General features: G+C 37.3%; 1 protein-coding gene across 2 annotated transcripts; it reads left to right on the forward strand.

Moving 5' to 3' along the window:
* Positions 1–15: 15 nt before the first annotated feature.
* Positions 16–7,219, forward strand: LOC118916240 (cytochrome b-c1 complex subunit 6, mitochondrial). Of its 2 annotated transcripts, XM_036893027.2 has the most exons (5): positions 60–184; positions 2,807–2,833; positions 3,921–4,068; positions 4,175–4,336; positions 6,986–7,219. In XM_036893027.2, the coding sequence occupies exons 3-5, from the start codon at positions 4,006–4,008 to the stop codon at positions 7,016–7,018; spliced, it is 258 nt and encodes an 85-aa protein (XP_036748922.1). In that variant the 5' UTR covers positions 60–184; positions 2,807–2,833; positions 3,921–4,005; the 3' UTR covers positions 7,019–7,219. The 2 variants fall into 2 exon arrangements, with proteins under 2 accessions (XP_036748921.1, XP_036748922.1); XM_036893026.1 differs by lacking the exon at positions 3,921–4,068 and having other exon boundaries at positions 16–184.
* Positions 7,220–13,645: the final 6,426 nt, after the last annotated feature.

Raw genomic sequence — 13,645 nt, forward strand, 5'->3', positions numbered from 1 at the left:
TACGACGAGTCTGCCGCACTTCCGGCTGGTTCGCCGGATATCCGCTGAGTGACCCTTACAAGTCCTTCTTGATCCTGAAGTGGAATAGGTGCCGCTGTTGCCGCTGGTGTTGAATCTAGACCTGTAGCCGGACATGGGGCTGGAGGACGAGCGAAGGATGCTTACTGGGTCCGGAGACCCCAAGGTACGGCGAGATGATCGACTTGGCCCTCCTCAGTGCCCTCAGGACCTACCCCGCCAAAACAGTCCCAGGGCCTTCTTGACCCAGGTTCCCCTCAAGAGTTTGCAAGGTCGAGATAGCTGGTTCCCTCGACCCTTCCCCAGAATTTGTCCATTGACCTTGGGCAAGTAGATAACTTGTCTTTCTCTGGGCTTCGGCTCCCCCAGTCCATCAATGTGGAGGTTTAACGAGAGTGAGAATGCTGTGTGACTAAACTTTTGTAAAAATATTGTCTGTGTTTTTAGTCAGTCGTGTTGTGAGCCCCTAGTTTGACAGGTTTGGGAGCAAGCCGACCAGCCCTACTCCTTACCTCAGCTTAGATTGGGAATCCCTGCGGCATCTTCTTCGGAAGTTCCGGAGATGTGGCCTTAGCCAAGCTTCTGTGAAAAAGTGGTTTCTTTTTCTTTGGTGGAGGTCGAAAGGAAGTATCTTTGGAATAAAGTAGGAATGAAATGTGTCGTGTAGTTACGTGGTAATGAAAGAGGGAGGTCTTTCTCAGAGTAAGAATGCCGATATAATAATTTATAGACTGCTTACTATTCCAAGTGCTCTCTATGTACTAATTCACTTAAGCCACGCAGTAGGCCTATGAGGTAAGTATTAGGTACTGGTTTTTGTGTAGTTGCCATTTTACCGATGGGAAAACAAGTGTAGAAAAGCAAAATATATAATTGTCTAAGGACACACAGCTAATAAATCAAGGAGCCAGGGATTGAACCCAAGCAGCATGGTTCCGGAGCCAAGACTTGGCCAGAGTGCTACAGGGCTTCACAGAAGCCAGCTACCTTTTTTTTTCTAATGACATTTCTTATAAATTTTTTGTTCTCTGGCACTTAGGGACAGTTATTCTGGGCTTATAGGTTCAGAATAGTTGGAAACTGGTTTATCACATAGTTTTTCCCTAGTCTTATTATTTTCAGAAACAAATGGAGCCACCCTCAGGAAGTTCAGCAGGAAATATACTAGCAAGTTCAGTAGGTCTCACCACAGCAGCGGATGGGAAAAAGAAAGTAAATAATTAGTAAATCTTAAAATTAAGAAAACTGAAGAACTTGTGCCTCCTGGAGAGGAAAATTTTTATTGCACATGATCTTGATTTTGCTCATTGACTGGAAATTTTACATGAAGTAGTCCATATTCATATTTGGTTTTGGGTTTGTTTTTCTAAAACATTCAGTGATAACTTTTGACACAGTTATCAAAGACAAAATGTAGTAGCACTGCTAATAGGAAAATGATAGAAATGTCTTGTTTCTAGGATACTAATTTCTGGTTTCTAATTCTGGCAGAATATGATTTCAGTTTTTTGGAAAAAAATTAACCAGTTTAAGTTTTTTAAAAGAACAAGGTCAAGAAACTTTATTTAATGAAAAGCTAGAATTTACATCATTAATAGCATCTACATGTTTAGAAAGAGATCTGTGTTAATTATAAGAATAAATAGCTTGGGTGACAGTTGAATCTACCCTTCCTGTCACTCCTGGCATTCATGAGCTTTGGTCCCTTCACTGAAGGACATGGTAGAAAATGAAGCAGACTGTGTTGGAAGTCTGAAAACATAATAGGGATTGCTGAACTAGTTCTTTATATTTTCCTGTATACCATTTTTTTCCCGCTACCCTAAACGTGGACACGCACATGCAGAGGCAGGCAAACACCTGACTTGATAGGTTGAGATACTGATCAGACTGTGCTATGCCCCAGATTTACACTGATGCTCACAGAGAGTTGTTTTTATATTGCTCCCCTTGGGAGAATGGAAACTAAATTTGAGGTTGTGTACCTGAATCAGAAGAAAATAGGTAGGGCCTAGTGTTTCCAAGCTTGTGAATGGAGTTGTGAAGACCTTTGGCATATTTATATTGATAGTCTTCTGAGTGTTCAGCAAACCAAAAGGCAGTGACCCTAACTCAGGCTAAAGAAGAGTTTAGGTTTGGCGATTTTCATATTTCCAATTCAAATTTCAAATCTAGAAAAAAATGTTTTCCTCCTAACTGGGTTTGGGGTGTAAGGACTAAATTTAGCTATTTCTAATAATACTATGACCTACCAGAATTTAGACCAATATACTTTAAAGTAAGATATGTGGATTCCATATGAACATTTGACTGCTTGAATCTATATAAAAAAATGTTTAATTAGTGTTTGTTATTAGAGCTCATTAAAGGGCTGTTTTGATTAATCAAATCATTATAGACATGAAAGGGTGAAAGGGCTTTATAAACTTTGGGATGGTCCCTAGTTGATTGGTACTTGTCCCTGGGGTCAGCAGGGCAGGAGCAAAAATTGGTTTAGTGTAGGAAGGTTACATAAAGGAGGTGGTTGGTGATAAAGGTTTTGGATTAGTTGGTTTGCAAGGGAAAGGTATGCCCCAAGGCACGTTGTTTGCTGTCTCTAGAAATTAGCCAGCCCTGGGAGGGCCCATCTGCCCAGAATTAGCAAGGCCCCTAAAATGTAAAAACATCGTAAAATAAAGGAAAATTTTAAAACATTAATATAGTATTTATCTTCAGAGATAACATCAATATGACTGGGCATATGTGTCATTAAATTGCTGCTGACATTAATTTTGTTTTCCTTTTGTAGGAGGAAGAGGAGGAGGAGGAATTAGTGGTAAGAGCTGTCTCAGGTTTGGAACCGTCTCAGTAAAAGGAAGTTTGAGCTTCATGAAACTCTTAAGGGGCATTTTAAGGAGTCTTTACCTGACACCTTGGAGAGAATGGGAGAGGATAAAGCCTTCATTTTAATACTTCCTTGCTGTGCAGTGGAATGTTTGGGGGAATGGCCTGGGAAGCTGAGTCTCTGGGTTTGGGCTTCTCCAGTCATGGTGTCAGAGCACAGCAGTATCTTGAGGGTCTGGTACTCAGTCATCTGCTCTTTTTTTTTTTTTAAATAATTATTTTTTATTGAAGGGTAGTTGACGCACAGTATTACATTACATTAGTTTCAAGTGTACAACACAGTGGTAGAACATTTATATACATAATTCTAGGTTCCAGCTATCACCCTACCAAGCTGTTACAATATCTTGACTATATTCCTTATGCTATACATTACATTACTTATTTATTTTACCATTGGAAGTCTGTCCTTTTTTTTTTTTTTGTGAGGGCGTCTCTCATATTTATTGATCAAATGGTTGTTAACGACAATAAAATTCTGTATAGGGGAGTCAATGCTCAATGCACAATCATTAATCCACCCCAAGCCTAATTTTCGTCAGTCTCCAATCTTCTGAGGCATAACAAACAAGTTCTTACATGTAGAACAAATTCTTACATAATGAATAAGTTACATAGTGAACAGTACAAGGGCAGTCATCACAGAAACTTTCGGTTTTGCTCATGCATTATGAACTCTAAACAGTCAGTTCAAATATGAATACTCATTTGGTTTTTATACTTGATTTATATGTGGACACCACATTTCTCTCTTTATTATTATGATTTTTAATAAAATGCTGAAGTGGTAGGTAAGTCATCTGCTCTTTGTGGTTTAAAATTCTGGGAGGAACTTTTCTTAGATGGTCCTTCTCTGTGTTTAACATTGCCTTTCTAGCTGGGCAGTTGGGGTGCATAGGCCTGGCTGTCAGATGAGGACAACAGACATTACATATCCTAAAATGCTGTGTTAATAAGTAAGGCCTCCTATAGATGTACTTCAAGTTTGGCCAGGTTTCCTTTACCGCCTTGTTTTTCAGATAGGACTGAGGCTTTCAGTGCATACTGGCAACCTTGGAAGGCAGGAATGTGAAACTTTTCCCTACTACTTAGCATCAGAATTGAATGGGAGACCCCATTCAGCCATTTCTGGCGGCAGTGTGGCTCTGCCAGCTGGCCTTCTGCACGGTAATTCAGAGGCAGCACCTTGGTTTGGTGGTATTATTAAAGCATATCGTTTGTAGGTCTCCTCCTGAAACCCCCATTTTGGTTTTTTTCTGTGTTTCTCCTTCAGGATCCCCTAACAGCAGTGAGAGAGCATTGCGAACAGGTGGAGAAATGTGTAAAGGCGCGGGAGCGGCTGGAGCTCTGTGATGAGCGTGTATCTTCTAGGTCACAGACAGAAGAGGATTGCACAGAGGAGCTCTTTGACTTCTTGCATGCAAGGGACCACTGCGTAAGTCAGCCTAAAGTCAGGAAGGGGAAAGCTTACAATGGCCAAGGCAGACTTGTATTGACAACCTTTCCATCTTGTGGCAGATCCATCAATAAGCATTTACTGTGGCCCAATTTATGTCAGGTACAGTGCTGAACACTTAACATAAATAATCTTAACTAATTCTACCACTTTCACTGGAGATAGGTATCATTATCCTCATTTTACAGGTAAGAAATTGAGGCTTGGAGAAGAGAAATGATGTTCTAGTTTGGACTGCTAAACCATGTGGAAGCTGGATTTTGTACTTTCAAGTAATAACCTATTCTTTAATATAATTTATATCTTCCACCGTGTCTTGTACATAGTAGTTGGTCCAAAAGTTTTGTTTTGTTTTGTTCTTAAGTAAACTTGTGTTTGAATCTCTTAAAAATAACAGTAAGGTGTTCTAAATAAATTAGAGGATAGGTTAAGTTTGATGTGGTTGCCTATGTTAAAACTGATTGGGTAGCTAATCATAAGAAAGTGCTTGACACCATTAGCTCTCAGGGAAATGCAGATCAAAACCACAATGAGATACCACTTCACACCCATGCACACCCACTAGAACTGCCTCTAATCAAAAAGATGGGGAGAAATTGGTGAAGAGGGTCAAAAGGAAAAAATAGGTAAAATAAAAAGCCTTCTCTTTCCCCACCCCCAAGAGTTAATGATCACCACTCAACCAACTTCCATTGTTTATGCTTCTATAATCCCAATATAGCTATTTGTTTTAATTCTGTAGTATACAGTGCAAACACACACTCCACTTCTATTCAACACATTTGTGACAATTCAGGAAGATTTTTTATAGATAGAAAAATACAACAAAAATATTGCTTTCTTATATATACTATCAGATTTTTAAAAATAGAATCATAATAAACATACTTGCATATAAAATACTATGAATAGAGGTATTGCATTCCTTTTCATTGATACACATTAATTAATTTCATCTGTCCTCTGATTTATAAACAATTATTCATCTGTTGTTTCAACATGATTTTAATGGAAAAGGAAAATTTATATATAAAATATGCATATATAATTTTCCATATCATAAAAAAAGAGCAAGTGTTGGTAATGTGGAGAAATTGGAAATTGTATACATGTTGATGGGAATGTCAGTTGGATCAGCCCTATGGAAAACAGTGTGGCAGTTCTTCAGAAGGTTAAACAAAGTTAACATATAATCCAGCAATTCTTGTCCTAGGTATATACCCAAGAGAAATGAAAACATATGTCCACACAAAAGCTTGTACACAAATGTGAAGCACTATCCACGATAGCCAGAAAGTGGAAACAACCTAAGTACCCATTATCTGATAAATGGATAAATAAAATGTGATATATCCATATAATGGAATATTATTTGGCAATAAAAAGAAATCAAGCACTTTACTCAAAAAATTAAACATAGAATTACCAAATGATCCAGCAGTTCCACTTATGGGTTTATACCAAAAGATTGAGACCCTGTTCATGGAATTAAACAGGTGTTAGTTAATCCATGCTCATAGCAGCATTAACAATAGCTTAAAGGTATATGTAATCCAAATGTCCATTGGTGGATGAATATATAAACAAAACATGATATATATGTACAATAAGATTTTTAGCCTTAAAAAGTAAAGTTCAACGTGGATGAACCTTGAAGACATACTAAGCTAAATAAACCAATCACAAAAGGACAAACATAGCATTACACTTAAATGAGGTACCTAGAGTGGTCAGATTCTTAAAAACAGTAGTATGGTGGTTACCAGGGGCTGAGGGGAGGGGAATATGGGGAATTACTATTTAGTAGGCACCGAGTTCCATTTTCGGATGATGAAACAGTCCTGGAGATTGATGGTTGCAGGACGACGTGAATTACTTAATACCACAGAAATATATAGTTAAAAGTGGTTGAAATGGTAGATTTTATGTTATTTAAGTACTTTTATGAGTCAGCACTATGTTACCTGGGAGTGAGACAGGCATGGTCCCTTCCTTCACTGAGTTATGAGCCAGCATAGAAGACAAAGTGGAACAGTTAGTAAACTGCTAAGTCTCTTGGGTGTAACCTCAGGATGCCCTTCACTGACTGTCCTCTTTAAAGCTGCTATGCCTCCTCATCCCCCATTTTATTTTCCTCAGAGCATTTGTCACTATCAGAGGTTGCCTCATATATATATATTTCTCTCATTAGGCTCCGTGTTTCCTAAGAGACAGAGATAGTGTCTTGTTTACTGTTGTAACTCATTCAGTGCCTAGAACAGTACCTGGCATATAGTAGATGTTTTATAAATATTTGTTGAGTTAATAAGCACTGTGAAATTGGGGGGAAGACAGGAGGGACAGACTTGTGTGGAGATAGGAGCTTGTTTAGGGAAGATTTGCAGGCAATGACATACAAACTTAAGTTCTAAAGGAAAAATAAAAGATGAAAAAAGTGGGAGAGTTCCAGGTAAAAGAGAGACAATATTGAGATAACTGAAGGGAGTTTGTTAGGGCCCAAGTGGAGTGTGGTTGTGTGAGAAGGGAGCAGTGAGATAAGAGGCAGTACTGTTTCAGGTCATGAAGCACCTTGTAAGCCATGACATTAAAGCTGCCAATTGATGCCATCCTTTTCTTTCCCCCGTCTAGGTGGCCCACAAACTCTTTAACAGCTTGAAATAAATGTGCAGACTCATTGACCCCAGTCTTCATCACCTGGGCATCAGGATATTTCCTTATGGTTTTGAACATGCAATTTGTTTCTTATTTGTGTAACCTCATTTGTTTGTGTAAGTTCATGTGAACCTCATGGATTTTGGCTGAGGCAAGTAGCATCAGTGTAATTAGCCTTGATTCCATCTTAATAAAGTCCAGTGGTCTGCAGACCTGCCTCCTGCCCTTTTTTTTTTTTCCGTTTGAAATTCTCAAACATAAGAATGGGTAGAATAATAATTAACCCCCATGTATCCATCACCTAGCAAATATATGTCTTTAAATAAGAACTGTTTACATTTACCTTGATGCCATTACTGCAATTAAAACTAACAGTAATTGTTTGATTTCATTAAATACCCAGTTCATACAAGTTTCTCTTACCCCAAAAGTGTCTTTTGACAGTTTTTGGTCTCTGTCTAACAGGTTGTTTTTCTTTAAAAGTATTTTTTAAAAAGGAGTGAGAAAGGTATAGATTTGTTGGGAGGAGAGGTTTTGGAGTCTAAGGGTAAGAAAAGGGCACTTGGTAGGTGGTGCTGGCAATGGAAGATTGGTCACAAACATACAGGGGGAGTTGATCCAGTAAGTAAATATGGGAAATACTGAGTAAATAAATAATAAGTAAATACTGAAGATATTAGGAGCTAGCAGAGAATGGAATTGTACAGATGGAAAAGAGAAAACTAGAAAGAACCCTGCAGTGTTCATGTATTGGTATGAGCAAAATACAGATGTCAAATGTAAGTAAATATAGATGCCAATGTGTATATATATATGCAGGAAATAACATACATTCCCTAGCTCAGCCCACAAAGGGAGCTTCATTTTCCAAAAAAGGAACCAGGGCTCCTTGAAGAAATGGGTGATTCCAGGGCTGGGACAGGCAAATACAAGATAAACCTGGAACATATTGTTGATGCAGAAAGAAAAAAATATGCAGAGAAGTACACAAGAACACCTAACCAAGACTGGGACAATTTGAGCATCAAAACAGGTGATAGTACCGGATTATAACTTACTAGATGAAACAGGAATCCACGAACCCATGCTAATACAAATTAATTAATCAATTGCAAGTTGGGTGAGGAGGGGGGTACATATTAATGACAAAAAGTACACTGGAGAATCCTGGAAGACAGATGAGCTGACATCACCAATAATGGGACAAATAACTACCACCTATAGGCAGCAATGATGAGAACACAGCATCACTGATTCCTGCAAAAAACAGTTCAGCTGAATCTAACCAGATGAATTGAGGGAGGTTCTATAAAATAGGACATTGTACAGGGTAATCCTCACTTGTGTCAAGGAAGCACATTGTTTTCCTTGAACTGTTTCAGAAGGAGACAAAGGACTACTGAATGCAATATGTGATTCTAAATCATTTCGTTATTAAAGACATTATTGGGACAACTGATAAATGGTGTCTGAATATTAGATGGCAGTGATATATCAACGTTAAAGTTTGAAATTATTTAAAAACCTCAGTAATTCCCAAATATGTAGAATAGAGGCTGACTTCAGACTTAAAGCAGTAGCTAGTGCTATGAGCCATCCACAAACCCGTGTCTAGTGTTAGATCTTGGTGCACTTTACCACAAAAAGAGTAAAGAGTGATGAGGCTCCCCATTACTACTAGTAATGTGTGTTGCTCAAGGGATAGGGAAAATGTTCCATGTTCCAAATGGGGAGACAGGCTAGGTCAGCACTGTCCAGCAGAACACACTGCAGTGCTGGCAAAGTTCTATTCTGTGTTGTCCAGTATGCTAGCCATTAGTCAGGTGGCTATGGAGCACTTGAAATGTTGCTAGTGTGACTGAAGAATGGAATTTAAAATTTAAATTATAATTAAATTTGAATTTATTTATATCCAAATAGCCACATGTGGCTAGTGGTTACCATATTAGTGGGGGTCTGGGAGTTGCAAACCCAACCAACTGAGTGGTTACTGAGGGAACAGGCCCTGTAGGCAATAGGAAACTGCTCCACTGGAGTCAGCTGTTGCTATGTGTGAATGTGCATCCAGCATTGACAGGTCACTTTTAAGGAGCCAGAAATCCAAGTTTTATGTGAAATCTCCCAACTTTTATATGTGGACAATTAACTTTTTGATAGCACTAGGCCAAATAAAACACCTATGGGCTGGCTTTGGCTCACTAGTTTGCAATCTCTGCTTGAACATGACAAAGGCCTATATGCAAATAGTAATACAACAGAAAGTGAGCCATGCCAAAAATGAGTGCCTTGTGCCTCGGAAGCAATCAGCAGACATACCCAGTATAGCCAGCAAGGCTGAGAAAAGCTTCATAGATGAACATAAGGCATTGGAGCTTCTGAGAATCTGGATTATGTTCGTAAAAACTGGGCAAAGGGCCATTTGAACCTACAAGCTATTTCAATCTATTGTCCTAGCTACAAGGATGGCCAGCATTTCCCAGCCATTTGTGCCTTAGAACCCATTTCATGGTGATGTGTACTCTTACAAATACCTTTATAAATGGCAGCATTGTATTTGTTGCATGTAGTCTGTTTATTTTCAAACACTTAATATTCAAACATACTGCCAGCTGAAATTTTGCAGTAACTCATTACTCGGATTTTAGTGACTGGCTAGTACAATGTTACTATATTTGTTTTCTTTTAAGAGGAGGAAATTACCCAGAGAAAGAGCTCCAGAATTCTGCATAGAGGATGCTTGAGTCTGCTTCTAAATATTAAGTTGCAAATGAAGAGGGTGAAATTCCACGTAGGCAGGCAAAGAACCGGGTAGCTGTAAACTGAATAATTTCTAAAGCTAACAGAGGGCTGGGAGATGTTTTGAGTTTTGACCAGCTAATGTGGGAGTTCCTGTTGAACTTGTTGAACACTTAGGACACTGAACTTGTTGAACTCCAGAAGATCCCTCAGCAGTGGGGTTAAAACCAGCCTTACATGGGGGCTGCTCATGACAGGCTACCACAAATCTTAAAAAGGAGACTTGAAAGGATCGAGCTCATTCACAAACAACCTAACTGCTACTAGAACAAAGTCCAGGGCATTTGAAAGGAAGACAACAAAATCCAGCATTCAACAGTCTAGTTTCACCATACCAGGTGTTCAATAAAAAATTGCTAGACATGCAAAGAAGCAAGTAAATGTGACCAGAAGAAAAGTAGTCAATAAAAACAGACCCAGAATGACAGAGTTGACTAAAAAGTAGATAAAGACTTTGAAACTGCTATTATAAATATGCCCAAGGATTTAATGGAAATCAAGAACATAATGAACAGAGAAGTAGAAGATATAAAAATGAGTCAAATGGAATTTCTGGAGCTTAAAAATACAATAGCTGATTAGAACTTCACCCCCCGTTCTGAGAGAAATCTTCTGTATCCGTGGATGTTTTGTTGCCCTTGTCTAGCTTGGATTAATACTTAGTCAATAGGCACAGACCTGATCATCTACATTTGCCCTCTTACAGCACTAAATTATGTTTTCTACCTTTATCTTGCATCTACCTACCACTTCAGCATTTTATTTAAAAAAATAAAAATAAGGGAGAAATGTGGGATTCACATATAAATCAAGTATAAAAATCAAATAAAAATCATATCTGACTTGATTGTTTATAGTTCATGATGTGTGATCAAAACCGAAAGTTTCTGTGATATGACTGCCCTTGCACTGTTCACCATGTAAGAACTTGTTTGTTATGCTTCAGAAGATTGGAGACTGTTGAGAATTAGGCTTGGGGTTGATTAATGATTGTGCATTGAGTCCCCTATACAGAATTTTATTGTTGTTAACAACCATTTGATCAATAAATATGAGAGATGCCCTCTCAAAAAAAAAAAATACAATGGCTGAAATTAAAAATTCACCAGATGAGATTAACAAAAGATTAGATCCTGAAGAAGAAAATATCAGTGTACTGTAATGTTCTTGAAGACAAAACAACAAACTACAAAAACTAAGCACAAGAGAAAAAAAACACTAAAAATAAATGAACCAATAAGCTGTAAGTAGTATCAAATGGCCCATAAGAGAGAGAAAGTGGACAGGTTGGGGGGTGGGAAGCCCAGGGGGCTGTGGGGGACAGGATGGTATTTGAAGCAGTAATGGCTGAAATTTTCCAAATTTGATAAAAAGTGCATCCTCATAGTTCCCAGAAACTCAACAGACCCCAACCAGAACAAATACAAAAGAAATCACATTAATTCACTTACCTCAAATTGCTGTAAATCAGTCATAAAAAGAAAATCTTAAAAAGAAAAGATGCATTATATAGAGACAAAAAATTATTACACACTTCTCATAAGAAATAACTCATTGTTACAGTGTTGAAAGAAGAAAATTTTGTCCCTAGAATTCTGTATCTAGTGAAAATATCCTTAAATGAAAGCAAAATAAGGATGCCTTAAGCAAAGGAAAGCTAAGAGAATTCTCCAGCCGACCTGGACTACAAGAAATATTAAAGGAACTTCTTTGCGAAAAAAAATGATACTAAGTACAAACTGATATACACAAGAGAATGAATAGTCCCAGAAATGGTAAACATATGGGTAAATTTTATGTCTTTTAAATTTTATTTTTAAGATACCTAACAATAAAAAGAACACATTAAGTAGAAAAAAATAAATTATAAAGCTAAGAGCAGAAATCTATGAAATAAAAAAGAAGCAAAGGAGAAAACCAACAAAACCAAAAGCTGGTTCTTTGAAAAGTTCAATAAAATAAACTCTAGTTAGGCTGATTAAGTACAAGAGAGAGAAGACACAAATTACCAATACCAGTAATAAGAGAGAGGATATTACAATAGATCCTACAAATCAGAAGTCAGCAACCCTTTTCTATAAAGATTCAGGTAGTAAATAGTCTTGGTTTTGTGGACCATATGCTCTCTAGAGCAACCACTCAACTCTGTTGTAGCAGTAAGGGAGCCATAGTAAATGAAAGGTGTGGTTGTATTAAAACAGTATTCAAAAACAGGCTGAAGGTTAAATTTGGCTTGTGACTGTAGTTTGATGCCTCTTGCTGTAGACACTGAAAGGATAATAATGGAATATCTTGGGCAACTTTATGTGAAGAAATTAGACAATTTAAATGAAATAAGCACATTCTTTAAAAGACTCAAAATTTTAAAACCAGTATAAGAAGAATTAGAAAATTCAAATAGTCCCGTATCTGGGCTTCTCAACTTCAGCACTACTGACATTTAGGGTTGGATAATTCTTTGTGTGTGTGGACTGTTCTGTGTATTGTACGGTTTTCAGCAATATTCCTGGCCTCTGCCCACTAGATACCAGAAGTATCATTTAGTTGCAACAACCCAAAATATCTCCAGATGTTACCAAATGTCCCCTGGGGGAGGGGCATCACCTCTGGTTGAAAATCACTGCCTTACACCAATGAAAGAAATTGAATAATTAAAAACCTTCCCTTCCTCCTCACCCTGCACTCACCCAAAAAGGAAAAACAAAAAACCGAACTCCAATCCCAGATAGTTTCACTATTTAATTCTATCAATAATTTAAAGAATAAATAGTACCAATCCAATAAAAATTATTTCAGAAAACAGAAGGGACACTTCCCAAACTCATTTTACTCTAAAGATATCAAAATCAAAGACATTACAGGAAGAGAAAATTATAAGTCAATATCCCTCATTAACACAGATACAAGGATACAGCAATATATAAAAAGAACACTACATCATGAACTAGTGTGTTTTTTTATAGGAATGCAAAATTGGCTCATCATTTGAAAATCAGCAATATAATCTATCATACAAACAGAATAAAGAAAAACCATATGATCATCTCAATAAATTCAGGAAAAGTATTTGAAGAGAACAACCATTGTCATTTTTAAAAAATCTCAGCAAACTGGGAATAGACAAGAACTTCCTCAATCTAGTAAAGGGCATCTCTAAAAAAAATCTACAGATAATATCATATATAATGGTCAATACCATTGCTTTGTGAAGAAATTGTAAAAAGAATGTTTTCTCCCTAAGAATGGGAACAAGGCAAGAATGTCTACTACAACTACATGTACTTAACAGTATACTGTAAGCCCTAACAAGTGGAATAAGACAAAGAAAAAAAAAAGGCACAGATTGGAGAGAAAGAAGTAATAGTGTCTTTATAAATGACATAACCTTGAGCATAGAAAATATGAAAAGGTTTCCAGAAGGTACCAAAACATAATTGAATTTATCAAGGTCTCAAGATAAAAGATCAATAGACAAAGATCAATTTTATTTACTAGCTAGCATTTTCTTGAAAAAATGAACAAAGTAGAACTGTCACTTCTAGGAAAACAATTGATAATATTTGTTGCCAAATAAAATTCAAGCTTACAAGCAAAAAGTAGGATTTTGGAAATCTTCCACCCTCTTTTGTGAGTTTATATTGGTATAAGCCTTTGAGAACAGGTGCGGCTAGGATATCTTCTATCTAGTGCATTCAATCTCTCATCATTGGATCCTAATCTGGATTTAAATGTCTATGAGGTTAAAAAAAAAAAAGAGTCTCTATACACATACTTCCCCTCTACCTTACAACTACTGGGTCCATGTAAAAAACTTCTTGAAAAAAATTGCTTACACCCACA

The sequence above is a fragment of the Manis pentadactyla genome, chromosome 4, assembly GCF_030020395.1.
Source record: "Manis pentadactyla isolate mManPen7 chromosome 4, mManPen7.hap1, whole genome shotgun sequence".
Taxonomy (NCBI): Eukaryota; Metazoa; Chordata; class Mammalia; order Pholidota; family Manidae; genus Manis; species Manis pentadactyla.